The sequence below is a fragment of the Callithrix jacchus genome, chromosome 3 (genome assembly GCF_049354715.1).
Source record: "Callithrix jacchus isolate 240 chromosome 3, calJac240_pri, whole genome shotgun sequence".
Lineage (NCBI taxonomy): Eukaryota > Metazoa > Chordata > Mammalia > Primates > Cebidae > Callithrix > Callithrix jacchus.
The window spans coordinates 5,012,518-5,029,271 of record NC_133504.1 but is presented as its reverse complement, the minus strand read 5'-3'; the positions used below and the strand labels follow the sequence as shown (position 1 = coordinate 5,029,271).

Genomic DNA, 16,754 nt, shown 5'->3' with positions numbered 1-16,754 from the left:
TGGTCTTCCTCGGCATCACAACAGGCAATTTCTAGGTTTACTGACTCCAGAAAGCATAATACATACATTTCAAATCCTCATGTGAAAGGAAGCCTGAGAAAAACAGCTTAGAGTTGCAAGTGGGCACAGCAGACTGCATGGGACTGCTGTTGTGGTGTACATTTTAGCTTTCTTTGATGTTTTTAAACTACATATTTATATTATTTGATGAAAATAAAGGCATTTACTTAAAGGGAAAACATGTTTCTCCAAAGTTCTAGGAAAATTTAATTCTCTGTGGTACACAGTAAGTACTCAACAAAGGTGCTGGAAGTAGGGGTGGATTTTAACTGCATAAAATATATAAAAAGTAGCTTCCGGGGCTCACATTAAATCATTTAGCATTGTGTAAGCTGACAACACAAAGGTATAAAGCTTCGTAGAAACTGTTTTTGATACAAAACATTGGCAAAGGTGAAAAACATGTAAGCAGTAAAATTATAACCAATAAATTCATACTAATTGAAAATATCTAAATTTTTCTTGGTTTTGTTTGAAAATCTTCTGTGGCTTAGTGTTGAGCCCCATCAAGTTGCGGTATACTGCCCCCTGGTGGCTCCCTCCGCATGTACAGCGTGGCTTTGGTCAGCGTAGAGAGAATTGTCACATTTACGCCTTGTGCACTAAAAGCAAACACATCGGTATCCATCTTTCTATCTCAATTCAGCCACTGAATCCTGAACAGGAGTATAAGTGGAAAGGAAAGGCAGGCAGTAAAGCTCCAGTATTTTATTAATAATTTATTGTCAGTAAGAAAGACTGGCTAAGGGTAGTTTTCATTAAAAACCTTTACAAGACCATCGCATCACAAATATACAGACACTGGAAAAACGGTGTCATGGTGGTTTTGGTTCTAAACAGGTATGCAGAAGGTCCCCATTACACTTTCCAATAATGAAAAATGTTTATAATTCTAAATACAGCAACCCATGTAAGACATGTTCATGTGTCAGGTCTCTTCCTCATCCTATGTACAGCTAGAAATGAATGACTATACTGAAATGTACTAACGAAGCGTCACACTTCAGAGGACGCAGTATGGAAAAAGACAGAGGAAAACCCTGGTTACAGTAAGAAATCAGGGTGCCAGATAATGGCACTAACACCACCAAAATTCAGTTGAAACAAATGCACAGAACATCTCGGAAATCTAGTTAAAACCATGAGAAATCGAATCTGTACATAAAATTTACAAAACAAAGAGACAGGAAAATTAAAACAGTCAAATCTCTATAAATACATGAATCATGCTGATGAGATGAGAGACCTGACTTCCGTTTCATGATTTTAACACGGACAGATGTAAATCCCAAAAGGCGCTGGGAAATGGCACAGCCGATGAAAACCTCACGGATGACGGGAGTTAGGACAGCGGAAATGAGGAGCGGGTCCCGAGGTGCAGGACCCAGCGCAGCCATGCCCATCAGCTCGCCAAAAAAAAGCTCGGCGGCGCTGCTGCAAACAGCGCGGGTCATCACATCATCTCAGGGTCCACTGGAGTCAGGCACTTTGGGGGGAGTTGAGAGTCAGACTTCTGTGTGCTGCTGGGAATCCAGGGGCGGGATTGTCACCTCTTCGAAGTGGCCGTCGTCCCAGCTCTCGTAGTCACTCATCATGACCTCCGACTCCACTTCGCAGCAGGCGGACACGTCGGAGCAGGAGGCCGTGGAGGTGTACACAGACATGGGCATGCTCTCGACAGCGGGCGCCCCGAAGTGTCTTTGATACCCCGGTGGGTAAGGGGCATGGGATTCTCTACAAGTACTGTTCTCACCAGCGCCTTTTGTTTGAGGTTCAGACATATCGAGGGGATAAAAATTGGGCAAATACTGATTCAAGTTGAATCTCTGCCGGTTTCTCGATGAAGAACCCAAGCTCCCGGCGGCAGGCATGTCTCTAGGAGGGTGGATGGATTCAAACTGATCGCTGAATTCTGGCGATAATGGTGGCAGCTCATCGGGTGCGGGGAAGTCTTCCGGGGGTGGAGGGAAATCACTTTCGATGTCACAGCCTCCAGGGTAATAGTCCGTATCGATGGCGTTTGGATCTGCTGAGTACAGGGGTGTCTGCTCGTCAATCACCTCATAGTTGGGGAACTCTTGTATGTCGGGCAGAGGAACGCCTGGCATCCAGTCTGATGTATCCCAGTGATACCCTGGGTAGAAAAGAAAACAGATGTCAATGTGTTTTCTCCTAAGCTTTTGTGCCGTGGAAAGAGCTCAGTTTTTCAAAGAAAGGTGCAAATGCACTGATGCCTCCATTCAGAGTTCCCTACCTTAGAAATTCATCTTTCCTTTGAAGGCACCCCCGGACCCCTTCCAGTTTAAAGACACCATGAGCTAGGCTCTACCTCTAAAATGTGGACTTACATTTTCATGTACACAACTAGCATTCGAGGAAACAAGAGGGGTCCTGAGGGAAGGGGAATGGCAGCCTCTAAATCACACACGTCTTTCTACCAGCGGTTCTAACCATCCTTTTAACGTTTCTTCTGTAATGCAGGAATAAAGCACTGACCTAGTCTCAGGACATCAGTGAAATATCCAGTTTCACTACTTCTCATTAAAAAAATACTGATTATGCAACTTACAACATTGTTTCATTTCTATTTTTTGTAGAGTCAGGTTCTGTGTTGCCCAGGCTGGTCTTAAACTCCTGGCCGCAAGCGACCTTCCACCTCAGCCTCCCAGGGTGCTAGGAGTACAGGCCACCATGCCCAGCCAATGCAACTTTTTTAAGTAATCAACGTAACCTTTAACATGCTAAAGTTTAGAAAATAAGCTTCCTTCATAATAATGTAGGGAGTTTAATATTAACATTACTATTTTTCATCATCCCCCAGACAATAAATTATTTTAATATAGGTATGCCTCAAAGCATGCCCCAAATCAAGCAAAATACAACTGAACAAGCATGACAAGACTGTAACACAGCCTCTGACACACGTAACGACCAATCTGTGTTACTTTCCAAAAGGACTGGGATCCTTTTAGACTGTATAAAGCACCACAATTTATCTTTAAAAAAAAAAAAAAAAAACTTCCAATTTTGGAAATTTTTTTTTTCTTTCTCTTCAGGATTTAAAAAATCCTTTGAGAGGCGGGAGAAGGTTAGGCAACCTGGCTTAGAATGCACACACACATGCAGACACACACTTAGTCACTGCTGCAGACGCTGGGCAACCAAGTGCAGTCGGGAGGCCCTGGGGCAAAGCCTGCCCCATTGTTTTTAGTGAGTGTCAATGAATAACTGGCATGCATAAGTCACCTCTTGACTTGCTGAGGTCAGGAGCAGCCAAAGATTCTTTTGGTGGCAGAATAGAAAGAAAGAAAACATTTGTTATTAAAACAGACAGCTGAAAAGGCAACAAAGGGTACGTACACAGAACAACGTAAACTACTGACAGAGGCCCAGTCAGCCACACAGCACGGCCCACGGTCTACGAAAATCCCAAATGGCGGAGACATGCTTGTACCACAAATAAAACGGGATGTGGAGGTGGAGGAAGGAGACAGAGTGATGACGAACCAGAGATTTGGCCAGAAAAATCAAATACTACTTTCTTTTCCTTGCATCTCACAATCAAAGCCTGAAAACACGAATTTTCTTAGGAGTAAGTGAAACAAACAGGCTCTAATAAAATATAAACTGACCAGATTGCACAGGTGATACTCCGAATCCATCTACAGTTACATAACGCACGTACTTGACAGCATACTGCGACCTTCAGAGGACATTAAATTCAGAGGAATTCATAGGCAAACTTAGATACTTAAAGACGGATCTCCAAGCTGAAAATCTCTCTAAACTATGTATTTTGAACATGATTTAATATTTACACTGTTAACCATTCCCTAGAGAGAGCTTGGCTGCACTTATCCCCCGTCTGTAATGACACTTGCTCTGCCAGGACACGTCATCTACACACAGAGGTCCAGCAGGAAGTGCAACCCAGTGCCTGTAAATCCCACTGTCAGTCAGGACCATGAGACACCTGTGTTGGCCCCCGCTAGCATTCAGGTCCTCTCTATGAAACAGGGTGAAAATCCCAGAGGGCCACTGCAGGGACTCAGCAGGATAATGCAGGTCAAGCCCCGTTAGAAACTGTCTGTAACTGAAAGCAGACACCGTGCAGAAAAACGGTCACTTCAGTGATTTTTCAACAAGGCCCTCTCTCTATGCATTCAACAAGTGTTTTGAATAACAAGTGTTATTCAAAAGGCACATACAAAACTAATTTGGGACAAATATTTGATTGACAGTTCACCTCTAGAAATTTCAGTCATTTTAAAAGACTGTGATGGCTCTAAAAACGGAATAAAGCAGCATTTAGGTAACATGTATCTACAGAACCATTTCAAGTCTGCTAAGAAAAAGTAGCAATCCCTTTAAACAAACAAACAAAAAGGATCACCAACGTTTCTTCCGCAGGCACGAGTACCAGCTTGCAGCCTGAGATTCAAGGTGCACTTCTTGGATATGCCAAAAAATACTCTTCAGTGAAGGAGACTGCATGAAGGAACGGTTGAAGCACTGTTTCTTTAAACTCCATCGATATTTAAAATGCTGGAAGGTCATTGGGTTAAAACTAAAAATTCACTAGGCAAAATAGAGGTAAGCTTCTTCTTCACCAAGTAAAAACATGGTATTTCGTAGGAAAAGCATCGTCGGTAACTGAAGGATAGACACTGGCAGCTAGCCTCTCCCGCTTGAGAGCAAATGGGGCCAAGTGCTCTATCCTTCCTCCTCCTCAACCTCGACAGCGTCTTGTCCCAGCAAAAGGGACCCCTGAGCGCTGTGACGGCGATGTCTGTGTACTCGATGGCCCGTGTGAGTCAGCAGTTCTCAAGTGGGGTCTCTAGGCCAGTGCCACCAGAGCCAACTGCAAACTGCTGAAAAATGCAAATTCTCCAGTCCCAGCCCAAGCCTGCTGCATCAGAAATGCCGGTGCTGAGAACCAGCAACTGGGCTTTTAACTGCCCTGCAGGTGATCTGATCCACATCACAGAGTGAGAACTACTAGCCTGTGCCTTTCCCATGTGATTCATTTCTGTGCACTGATAAAGCGTTGTTTTAATTTACAGTAATTTGGGGAAGGTGGTCAATGTCCTTTTTTATAACTCTAAGCAGATAAAGCTTCACATTAAATAACTTTCACTAAAGCAGATATGAAAATACGCCTTGATTTTCTTTGATCATACTCAGGGAAAACTCAAAAGTAAAGAGTCAGTTACAGGTTAATTATGACAGCTTTATGTTATTCAAGTCTTATTCCTGTTCATATACAGAAGAATTTTTGTTTCAAAAAAATTTGGGGTAGTTAAAATGACTTCTGAACTTTTTATACCTAAAGATACGCTCTCAAGATCTCCTGGTTACTTCCGGTGTAAATCACCATGACTGGTAAGAAGTAACAAAGACGTAACATACATGGAAATACCTTTGCAAAGCACCCAGATTACGAACCAACACACCTGCATAAAATAACTCAACCCCCTCAAAACCACAAACTGGCTTTTGTGACACCACAACAGGCAAGGCGGCAGTGCTCTAGGACAGGCTGCTTCAAGACAGAGACACGAAGCACGGGCACTTACAACTGTACCTTCTGTGCTCACCGTGTCAACTACAGCGTTGACAAGGTGCACTACGGTCACTACGGAAGCTTGCAAAAAGGCACAAAAGCAGTCAATTAGGAACGTCTTCAGTTAGTTAGAAAACAGTGCATGAAAGAGAAAGCTGTATTATACCATTGGTACCTCAACTCAGAACTGCTTTAACGTGATGACATAACGATGCATGACCCCCTCACCGTGAGCTGTATGCCTCAGACTTTTCTAATCAAGCTGTATCTTCCTTATTATTAATCAAAGGAATAATGTAAACATATTTCATTGGCATTTAGGCAAAAAAAAATTTTTAGTTTTAAATTTTTTCACAATTACAACTACGGATGGTGTCAGGCCAAGACAATTCTTATTTTAATATCTCACAGGCAAGATTTCACGTTCAAAGGCTACAGTCTTTGGTATGCCACTCTTCAGGCTGTTTAATCACTCATACATTGTCCCCAGAAAAAAGAAATTTAAGGAGAAACATATGCAATCCAAAACAAAAATGGTTTTGTCCCTGCTGTGACTCTTCTCCCTGCAAACGTCTTGTCTGTTTGCAGACGGACTAATGGCTGGTGAGCTAACACAGCAGCAGAGGAGGACACTCTACCCGGCTGTTTCCCGTGTCAATTCCCTCTTCATTTGTGTATGAGATGAGTTTAACAGAACTATGCCAAGGTAAATATGTGGGCACGTGGCAGGTAGAGGCTGGCCCTCAAACAGTCCACGTCCGAGTGACTACGTCACCACACGTGGCAAAAGGGACTTTGTTGACGTGCCTCAGGTGAGGAAATTGAGATGCGGGATTTCCTGGGTTCTCTGGGTGGGCCCAGTGCCATCGTAAGGGCAGTTTTTCAGAACTGAGGCTTTCCCAGTTACGGCTGGAGGGAGCAGTGTGGACAGAAGGATGCTCAGTGACAGGCAACACTGCTGTCTCTCAGACACGGAAGAAAGCAAGAGCCAACGGACGCGGCAGCCTCGAAAAACCAGGAAAGGAAGGAAGACGGGTTCTTCCCTCCAGCTCTGGGAGGGAGTGCAGCTCTACGGATCGCATGATTTTAGCCCTGTGACACCCAGGGGTTGGATTCTAAGTCACAGAACTACAGGAAGACACGTCTATACTGTTTTAGGCCACAAAGTTTGTGGTGACCTGTAACAATGGCCGCAGGAAACTAGGAATACATGCAGGAAGAGACTCTCAGCAGACTTTCAAAAGTTTATGACTGATAATTCCTAAATTATGGTAATGAGGAAAATACATTTTCTCTCTGCATTGTATTATCTGGAAGCTACTTTTCATTGCTAATTTGACCTAACTTATTAAATGCACTTGGGAGTATTAGTAAGAAGACTGATGTTTCAACAAAAAGAACTAGAAAGAAAATGCTGGTAAAATTCTGAAATGTATTTATAAAGAGCATTTTGGGCCAAGATACAAATTATTAGATAAACCAGAAACAAGAATTTTTAGAATTAAGACTGATAAAAGACATAATTCTATCTTGTTGGTTTAACAAGCAAAGCTATGTCCATGTACTACTCCCACCCTAACAAACACAGGCATATTTTGATACCGTATATAATGAGCTTGAAATTAGAAACAGCAGCACACACTTACAACTATCTTTAGTTTGAAAAGGACTCTGCAGCAGATAAGGAACCACATGGATTTATGGACTATGTATGTAATGTATCGTGGACTATATTCCTCTGGATTGAATAATCATTAGTGGGTTACCTTTTCCGCCAACAAAATATATGAAATGCGTAAACATGTAGCATGTTTATGCAAGAAAAAACATGATCATTAAATTTACTAATTCTGAGATTCAAAGATTTCCACGAAATACGCCATCGTGCTACTGAATATTGACAACCTTCTCTGCTGGTATGTGTCCCCGTGGCACAGCTAGTCACCAGTGCGATGTACCCTCGGGAAAGCAGATCAGCAGAACTGGTAGCAAAGATCCCACTGCCAAACCTTCTTCATTAGAAATATAATCAGACTTACTAGCAGTCTCTTAAACTGTGCTCTGTCAGAACGCTCCGATCCAAATGGGAGCTGGGCCGCAGTGGGGTTGGGGAGGAGACAAATAAAACCTTGTAATAACAAAGGTGCCACTGAACCCGAACATTTCAGAATATCACATCTCTTCTTAAGAGGGCGCGTGTGTGCGTGTGTCTGAGAGGGAGAGACAGTGTGTGTGTCTGAGACAGAGAGAGAGAGTGTGTGTGTCTGAGACAGACAGAGAGACAGTGTGTGTGTCTGAGACAGAGAGAGAGAGTGTGTGTGTCTGAGACAGAGAGAGAGAGAGAGTGTGTGTGTCTGAGACAGAGAGAGAGAGTGTGTGTGTCTGAGACAGAGAGAGAGAGTGTGTGTGTCTGAGACAGAGAGAGAGAGTGTGTGTGTCTGAGACAGAGAGAGAGAGTGTGTGTGTCTGAGACAGAGAGAGAGAGAGAGTGTGTGTGTCTGAGACAGAGAGAGAGAGAGTGTGTGTGTCTGAGACAGAGACAGTGTGTGTGTCTGAGACAGAGAGAGAGTGTGTGTGTCTGAGACAGAGAAAGAGACAGTGTGTGTGTCTGAGACAGAGAGAGAGTGTGTGTGTGTCTGAGACAGAGAGAGAGACAGTGTGTGTGTCTGAGACAGAGAGAGAGAGTGTGTGTGTCTGAGACAGAGAGAGAGAGAGTGTGTGTGTCTGAGACAGAGACAGTGTGTGTGTCTGAGACAGAGAGAGAGTGTGTGTGTCTGAGACAGAGAAAGAGACAGTGTGTGTGTCTGAGACAGAGAGAGAGTGTGTGTGTGTCTGAGACAGAGAGAGAGACAGTGTGTGTGTCTGAGACAGAGAGAGAGAGTGTGTGTGTCTGAGACAGAGAGAGAGAGTGTGTGTGTCTGAGACAGAGAGAGAGAGTGTGTGTGTGTCTGAGACAGAGAAAGAGACAGTGTGTGTGTCTGAGACAGAGAGAGAGTGTGTGTGTGTCTGAGACAGAGAGAGAGACAGTGTGTGTGTCTGAGACAGAGAGAGTGTGTGTGTCTGAGACAGAGAGAGAGAGTGTGTGTGTCTGAGACAGAGAGAGAGAGTGTGTGTGTGTCTGAGACAGAGAGAGAGACAGTGTGTGTCTGAGACAGAGAGAGAGACAGTGTGTGTCTGAGACAGAGAGAGAGTGTGTGTGTGTCTGAGACAGAGAGAGAGACAGTGTGTGTCTGAGACAGAGAGAGAGACAGTGTGTGTCTGAGACAGAGAGAGAGACAGTGTGTGTCTGAGACAGAGAGAGAGACAGTGTGTGTGTCTGAGACAGAGAGAGAGAGTGTGTGTGTGTCTGAGACAGAGAGAGAGACAGTGTGTGTGTGTCTGAGACAGACAGAGAGACAGTGTGTGTGTCTGAGACAGAGAGAGAGAGTGTGTGTGTCTGAGACAGAGAGAGAGAGAGAGTGTGTGTGTCTGAGACAGAGAGAGAGACAGTGTGTGTGTGTCTGAGACAGACAGAGAGACAGTGTGTGTGTCTGAGACAGAGAGAGAGTGTGTGTGTGTCTGAGACAGAGAGACAGTGTGTGTGTCTGAGACAGAGAGAGAGAGTGTGTGTGTGTCTGAGACAGAGAGAGAGACAGTGTGTGTGTCTGAGAAAGAGAGAGAGTGTGTGTGTGTCTGAGACAGAGAGAGAGAGAGTGTGTGTGTCTGAGACAGAGAGAGAGACAGTGTGTGTGTCTGAGACAGAGAGAGAGAGTGTGTGTGTCTGAGACAGAGAGAGAGACAGTGTGTGTGTCTGAGACAGAGAAAGAGACAGTGTGTGTGTCTGAGACAGAGAGAGAGTGTGTGTGTGTCTGAGACAGAGAGAGAGACAGTGTGTGTGTCTGAGACAGAGAGAGAGAGTGTGTGTGTCTGAGACAGAGAGAGAGAGTGTGTGTGTCTGAGACAGAGAGAGAGAGTGTGTGTGTGTCTGAGACAGAGAGAGAGACAGTGTGTGTGTCTGAGACAGAGAGAGAGACAGTGTGTGTGTCTGAGACAGAGAGAGAGACAGTGTGTGTCTGAGACAGAGAGAGAGACAGTGTGTGTGTCTGAGACAGAGAGAGAGAGTGTGTGTGTGTCTGAGACAGAGAGAGAGACAGTGTGTGTGTGTCTGAGACAGACAGAGAGACAGTGTGTGTGTCTGAGACAGAGAGAGAGAGTGTGTGTGTCTGAGACAGAGAGAGAGAGAGAGTGTGTGTGTCTGAGACAGAGAGAGAGACAGTGTGTGTGTGTCTGAGACAGACAGACAGTGTGTGTGTCTGAGACAGAGAGAGAGTGTGTGTGTGTCTGAGACAGAGAGACAGTGTGTGTGTCTGAGAAAGAGAGAGAGTGTGTGTGTGTCTGAGACAGAGAGAGAGAGTGTGTGTGTGTCTGAGACAGAGAGAGAGACAGTGTGTGTGTCTGAGAAAGAGAGAGAGTGTGTGTGTGTCTGAGACAGAGAGAGAGACAGTGTGTGTGTCTGAGACAGAGAGAGAGAGAGTGTGTGTGTGTCTGAGACAGAGAGAGAGTGTGTGTGTGTCTGAGACAGAGAGAGAGTGTGTGTGTGTGTCTGAGACAGAGAGACAGACAGTGTGTGTGTCTGAGACAGAGAGAGAGTGTGTGTGTCTGAGACAGAGAGAGAGACAGTGTGTGTGTCTGAGACAGAGAGAGAGTGTGTGTGTGTCTGAGACAGAGAGAGAGAGAGAGTGTGTGTGTCTGAGACAGAGAGAGAGTGTGTGTGTGTCTGAGACAGAGAGAGAGTGTGTGTGTGTGTCTGAGACAGAGAGACAGACAGTGTGTGTGTCTGAGACAGAGAGAGAGAGTGTGTGTGTGTATGTGTGGCATGGTTAAGAAAGTTGTGAGGAGTTCTCAAAACCCCACAAAACTGTGGTAATTTTTACTGCTGTGAAGAAAACTCAATACAAGATTAGTCAATTAGCAATAAATGATCCTTCAGTTAATATGAAAGGTGCTACTTAAACCAACATTTCTTTCGGATTATCACCTCTTTTTAGACGGGCGTGTGTGCATGTGTGTGTGTGCGCACGCGTGCACGTGCACGCTGCACTGTTAAAAAGCTGTGAGGACTTCTGAAAACCACGAAATTGGGGTAAGGTTTACTGCTGTGAAAAACAGCCAAGACGAGGTTAATCAATCAGAAATGATCCTTCAGTGAGCGTGTTCTTCTCCATTACTGACAAGTGCAAGTAGCTATTCATTAACCACAGTCCAGCCCTTTCCCAGCAGACATTCATGCACGTATGTACGGTATTGTTTAAAAGGGGTCCGAGTAAAACGGAAACGGCGAGGCTTCCCGAGGGTGCCAGCGCGTCCCCATGTGAGAGAACACAGTAACGGAAGCACGCACGGCACAGCGGTTCCGCGGAGGACTCACCATTGTCATCACACGATTCGGACTGGAAGGAGCTCAGGGACTGCACTTCGGACAGGCTTTCCCGGGCACTGTAGGGCTGGGAAGGCTTTTCCTCTAGAGGCTTCTTGGAAAGACAGGGATCGAGATCCACCACTTTAGCTTTAAAAAAAAAAAAAAAAAAAAAAAAAGAAAAGAAAAGAAAAGGATGACCAACAGTATGTCCCTAGGCCAAAACTGTTTTGTTCACCGCTGAATCCCGACACACAGCACGCATTACCCAGCGACAGCCTGAGGTTTATTTAATAAATGACTGAAAGAAAAACCTTAAAAACTCAAATGAAGACATAAAAAAACACCTCAAACAGAAACACCTACACGTCTTCGAGATTCATGAAACAGAAATTCCCCATAAGCATGCCTATGAATGTCATTAGATAAGAAAGGGTGTTAAAATTTTGTTTTAAAATAATACACACAGCTTTTTTTTTTTTTTTTTTTTTAAGCATCGAATATATGTTAGGCCACTAACGTAAGTATTTCCACCTCCCCTGGCCATCGTTTTAAAAATCCTAACATTAAACGGCTCCCGATTTTTTTTGACATATAGATAAGCTCAAAAAATTATAGACAAGAACCTTTAACAATTATAAAATGAAATGATCTCGCCAGAAGATCAACTAAAACATGACTAGATTCAATTTCTTAATTAAAATAATTGCCACAGTGCTCAGCCAGTACTGAGGACATCCAAACAGCGTCCTGAATCAGCACGGGGTCAGTCTGAGCCTGGCTGTCTCGAATGAAGAGTCCACATTTGGACTGAGCAGAACTTGTGACCTCACTGTTTACCTCAAGTGACATTTTAGTGAGATGCAAAAATGCCTCTTACTGTCATAGTCAAAGTCCCAGCTGGGCTTCTGTATGGAGTCGCTGTCGGAAGGGGAGTTGGAAGGGGGCGGGGGAGGCAGGTTTGGCGCCACGCTGCAGACGGCCACTGCTTTTCGGTGCCCGTGCACAGACTCGGGGTTGAAGGTGCTGAGCTCGGGCCGCTCTGGGATAGCAGATCCTTCGAAGGAATTCCGGTCAAGATTGTTTCTCGAGTCACTGGGAATGCTTGGAGTGTAGGAAATGGGGCGGACAGGCACCTGCGGTGGTATGTCTGAGTACACGTTCTTATTCAGCTTGGAGTCCAAATATGGTCTCTGCAAGAAAGCCGTAGCGGGTCCCAGGTGCTTGTCTTCAGGCTCGGCCTGATGCCGCTGCTTCTTTCGACTGATCATCTTACGACAGAGAACAAACACCACCACCAGTAAAAATATCCCTGCGATAAACACGACGATTCCGATTCCTTCTGCCAAGCCGATGTTCCATGGCGTGGACACGTACTGGTTGGGCGCAGCATCCTCGCAGTGCCGGCCCCTGTACTCGTGGCTGCAGTTGCAGTGGTAGGAGCCGTGTGTGTTTTCACAGAGGGCCCCATGCCGGCAGGGGTTTCCCGCGCACTCGTCAATGTCACTCTGACACCTGCCAAGAAAGTCAGGAATGAGGAGAGACCTGCCTAGGCACCTGCGCACACACCAGGCTTAATCCTTAGACACTGAAGACTAATCCCTCCTTGACAAGATCTGTGAAAATCAAACTCAGATACAAAACAACTAAAAAACGTACCATCAACCACCACGACAGAAGACCTCTGGTGGAGAAACTAATCATGTGACAATATGCTTTTGATGTGTATTTGGGAAGGAAACGTATTGAGCCAATATTACAGACTGCTGCATCAACCCCACTGGCTACACAGTAGTCTGCACTGAGTTCTGATAACCACGCCATCATTCAGAACTTGGAATGTGTGCTTTCATAAATGCTGTGCTGTGAACCCTTCCAATAGCCTGGATTAAATTTCTAAGGTTTTCCTGTTCGGTAATATGACAGTAAACGATGTTTTCCGTTTTTAAATGTTACTCTGTCTTGGAAACCTGGACTCCTCACCCTTCGGTGCCTTTCCAAGCAGGGGCATATTTTCCACGTGTACAGGTCCACGTGTCCCTCAAATCCTTCCTTCACCTTTAATGAAAGTTATCTACTTACCACCCCTCACACCCACCTCGCATGAAAATTCTGGTTATTAATATGTTTTTGTCAAATGTATTAAGAGAATTCACTGACTAGAATTAGGGAAATCAACTTATGAACTAAGGCCATGTGACTGATGGCAAAATTCAAGATTACCACCATTCTCAGAGCAAAACTGCATGGGCATCCCTGCAAGCAGGCCACACCAAAGGCCTTCGGAGAAGCCTGATGCTGAAGGTCTGTCTCGGTGCACTGCACGAGGCCCAGGTAACACTGAGCAATGTTTTAATGGAACTGGTGAAAAGGCTAAGGTAAAAATGGCATCTGACGCTGAAACCTCTCATCCACCTCTTCCAAGGCACATCAAGTACCCCCCACGTCTCATGTCTTCGCTTGGAAAATAACAACCCCCTCTGAGGATTATGATAGAGATTACATAAGGCAACGAGTGAGGTAAAAAAGATTTCTAGATTCGACATAAATGTTAGCCATGGTCTGTTATGAAAAAGAGGAAACACTGCTACCGCTGAGAGGTGGACGGACTCAGCTTCAAAGACGGCCACTTTGAAAACACAATCATCTCATTCTTCCCACAAATATTCACGTCTACCAGAACCCATCCATTCCTTACTGTCCCTTTAAAGTACAGAGGTAGGTTTTTTCAAGTATTCTATATATACTATATTCCTGTGCTTGATATTTCATTTTAACCAGTGAAAAGATTATAAACTATATAAGTAGCCAATACGAGGATTATCAAAACTGGAAGCAACGTAGTTCAAAGCACTGGGTCTGTTTCATCTGCCGGTCAACAGGACACGATGAAAAGGCACGGATCTAAATTTTGGAAGAAACCGTTTACCTTTCTCCCCTAAAACCCGAATCACACTGACAGACGGCGCCATCCAGACTGTCAAAGCATGTCCCGCCATTTTTACAGGGTTCGTCTTTGCAGTACGGACTGAGCTGACACCTGAAGAGTGAGGAAAAGCAGACACAGACCTCAGGATTCTGTCGCTACGAAATACAGCAGAACAGACATTAGCAAATGAACGCGTAGACTTGTTACATGTTTAAAAAGAATTCTATACTACAGATAACTACGCAAGTTAAGGAAAATACACATACCTCTGACCAGTGTATAACCCTCTACACTGGCAAACAAAGTCTCCGTTGCTGACGACACAGGTGCCCCCATAGAGGCAAGGGTTGGAGGAACACGGGTTGACGCTTATCTCACAGTAGGTCCCTATGTATAAGGCGCTGCATTTGCAGTAATAACCTACATTGGCAAAAAGGAACACGAAAGCCCTGTCACTCAATGACTCAGAGACCTGGTCTTAATTACATTGCTTTTTAACTTTAAGATTTAGTTCTCCAAGATCTGTAAGAGCTAGTAAGATTCTCACTCTCTCTGGGAAAATGTTGGCTACATCAACAAGCTTTCCACTGCTGGTACAGCCGAAGCGCACAGAACTGAAGAGCGAACTCACTCACCTTTAGTCCATCATGATGTGCATTAAGATCGTTAGGTGAAACACGCAGAGAAGGAAAACACGGTTCTTTACTCGAGTGACCGTGTACTCAGCACCCACTTAACATCTCAATTTATTCACAATTCACAAGCATTTAAGGATTAAATGAGAAAATAATGAATGTGAAAAGCACTTTGAAGACTACAAATTATCCTTTAATTTTTAAATTTTTTGAGATGGAGTCCTGCTCTGCCACCCAGGCTGGAGTGCAGTGGTGCAATCTCAGCTCACTGCAGCCTCAAACTCTTGGGCTCTGAGGGATCCTCTCACCTCAGCCTCCTGAGCTGCTGGGACTACAGATGTGCGTCACCATGCCCGGCTCATTTTTCAAGTTTTTGTAGAGATGGGGTCTCCCTATATTGCCCAGGCTGCCTCACTCCCAGCCTCAAGCGATCCTCCTGCCTCAGCCTCTCAAACATGTAAAGATTTAAGAAAGGAGATCGGCCAGGCGCGGTGGCTCACGCCTGTAATCCCAGCACTTTGGGAGGCTGAGGCAGTGGATCACGAGGTCAAGAGATCAAGACCATCCTGGTCAACAAGGTGAAACCCTGTCTCTACTAAAAATACAAAAATTAGCTGGGCACGGTGGTGCGTGCCTGGAGTCCCAGCTACTCGGGAGGCGGAGGCAGGAGAATTGCTTGAACCCAGAAGGTGGAGGTTGTGGTGAGCTGAGATCCTGCCATTGCACTCCAGCCTGTGTAACAAGAGCGAAACTCCATCTCAAAAAAAAAAAAAAGGAGATCATGACGTCTGTCCAAAGCAGTATGAAGAATGTCAACTGTACTTTGTGAAGTCTGTGGCAGGCCATTTCTAGCTGCCTGCCTTGGGCGCACGCCACAGCACAGTGCTCCCCGCCCCTCCAAAGCCAGCGTGGCTGAGGGTTTTTCTCAGGATGAAGGAATGCGGTGCCCTGGGCCAGGGGTTTTAGGAGCCAGGGCATGGCCGCCACACTCCTTTCCCCTGCCTCAGGGACCATGCTAGCCCAAGTCAGGAAAATGTTTCCCCTTAAATGTATACATGTGCAGCACTTTAAAGAGGACAGCATGACGGGGCCCACCTCCAGCAGGTGACGGGTGGCAAAGGCCTCCATTCTGGCAGGGGCTGCTGGAGCACTCTTCTGCAGCCGCCAGGAAGCACCCGGGAGACACATCCACCGACTCCTCCATGTGCGCGTAGTTTCTCGGTTTGCTGTTTAAAGGGAGCTCCTGCCCATTCAAATAAATGGAGTCCATGCAACCCCTGAAACCACTGCCCACTTGGGGACTTCTTCCGCGCCTTGTTCCCTGCTGGCGGATGTGGCCACCAAAAAACACGTGGTTATCCAGGTTCAGGGTTTTCAGAGTCCCTGGGGCTGTGCCCGATGCAGTGTGAACTTGGTCCAGAACCAAGCGGGCATAGTTCCCATTCACCTCCAGAGACACTGCGTGCCACTGCCCATCATTGACCTGAATGCTCTGAACGGAGACAATTCCAGGGCCACTTCCACAGTCAAACTTGTACTGCAGCCTTCCATTGTGAATCTAGGATGAAAACAATTACTCTTCGCATGAGTCTCACAGAACCTTCAAGTACGGCACCTGATCGCAAATCAATGGGAGAGGTATGTTTGGGAATGGGGGCAGAAAGGTAAGGCCTTGCACTTAAGTACTGCAGAGCACAGCTTCATTTGTCCACTGCATGAATAATAAAATGTCTCTTTTAGGGATATCAAGTTCTAGTTCCAACGTACATCCACAAAGCATCATGGGAGCGAATAATTAACATTAACTATAAACTGAACACATACAGTATCGGGTAATAGCAAAAGTCAAAGCTGAACTGTGTTTTTAAAAAAGGTGGGCAAGGTAAATATCACTGGAACAGGCTGGAGAGCGGTGACGCGATCTCAGCTCACCACGACCTCTGCCTCCCCAGTTCAAGCGATTCTCGTGTCCCAGCCTCCAGAGTAGGTGGGATTACAGGCACGCGCCACCATGTCTGGCTAAGTTTTTGTATTTTTAGTAGAGATGGGGTTTCACCATGTTGGCCAGGCTGGTCTTGAACTCCTAACCTCAGGTGATCCACCCAGCTCAGCCTCCCAAAGTGCTGGGATTACAGGCGTGGATCACTGTGCCCAGCCAACATTATTAATGTT

At 45.4% G+C, this 16,754-nt stretch overlaps 1 protein-coding gene across 14 annotated transcripts in view; it reads right to left on the bottom strand.

Annotated features, from left to right (window-relative positions):
- Nucleotides 1–766: 766 nt before the first annotated feature.
- Nucleotides 767–16,754, bottom strand: part of FAT1 (FAT atypical cadherin 1) — a 140,821-nt gene continuing 124,833 nt past the window's right edge. For 4 of the 14 annotated variants that reach the window (XM_035292455.3, XM_035292458.3, XM_035292454.3 and 1 more), the window contains 8 exons: nt 15,678–16,140; nt 14,214–14,367; nt 13,948–14,058; nt 11,899–12,533; nt 11,031–11,168; nt 5,645–5,704; nt 3,307–3,342; nt 767–2,194 (listed from right to left, as the gene is read on the bottom strand). In XM_035292455.3, the coding sequence (XP_035148346.3) occupies nt 1,566–2,194; nt 3,307–3,342; nt 5,645–5,704; nt 11,031–11,168; nt 11,899–12,533; nt 13,948–14,058; nt 14,214–14,367; nt 15,678–16,140 (2,226 nt within the window). In that variant the 3' untranslated portion in view covers nt 767–1,565. Of the gene's footprint in view, nt 2,195–3,306; nt 3,343–5,636; nt 5,705–7,662; nt 7,714–11,030; nt 11,169–11,898; nt 12,534–13,947; nt 14,059–14,213; nt 14,368–15,677; nt 16,141–16,754 lie in introns of all 14 variants that reach the window. The other 10 variants (XM_035292456.3, XM_078366080.1, XM_078366081.1 and 7 more) reach the window with 6 other exon arrangements.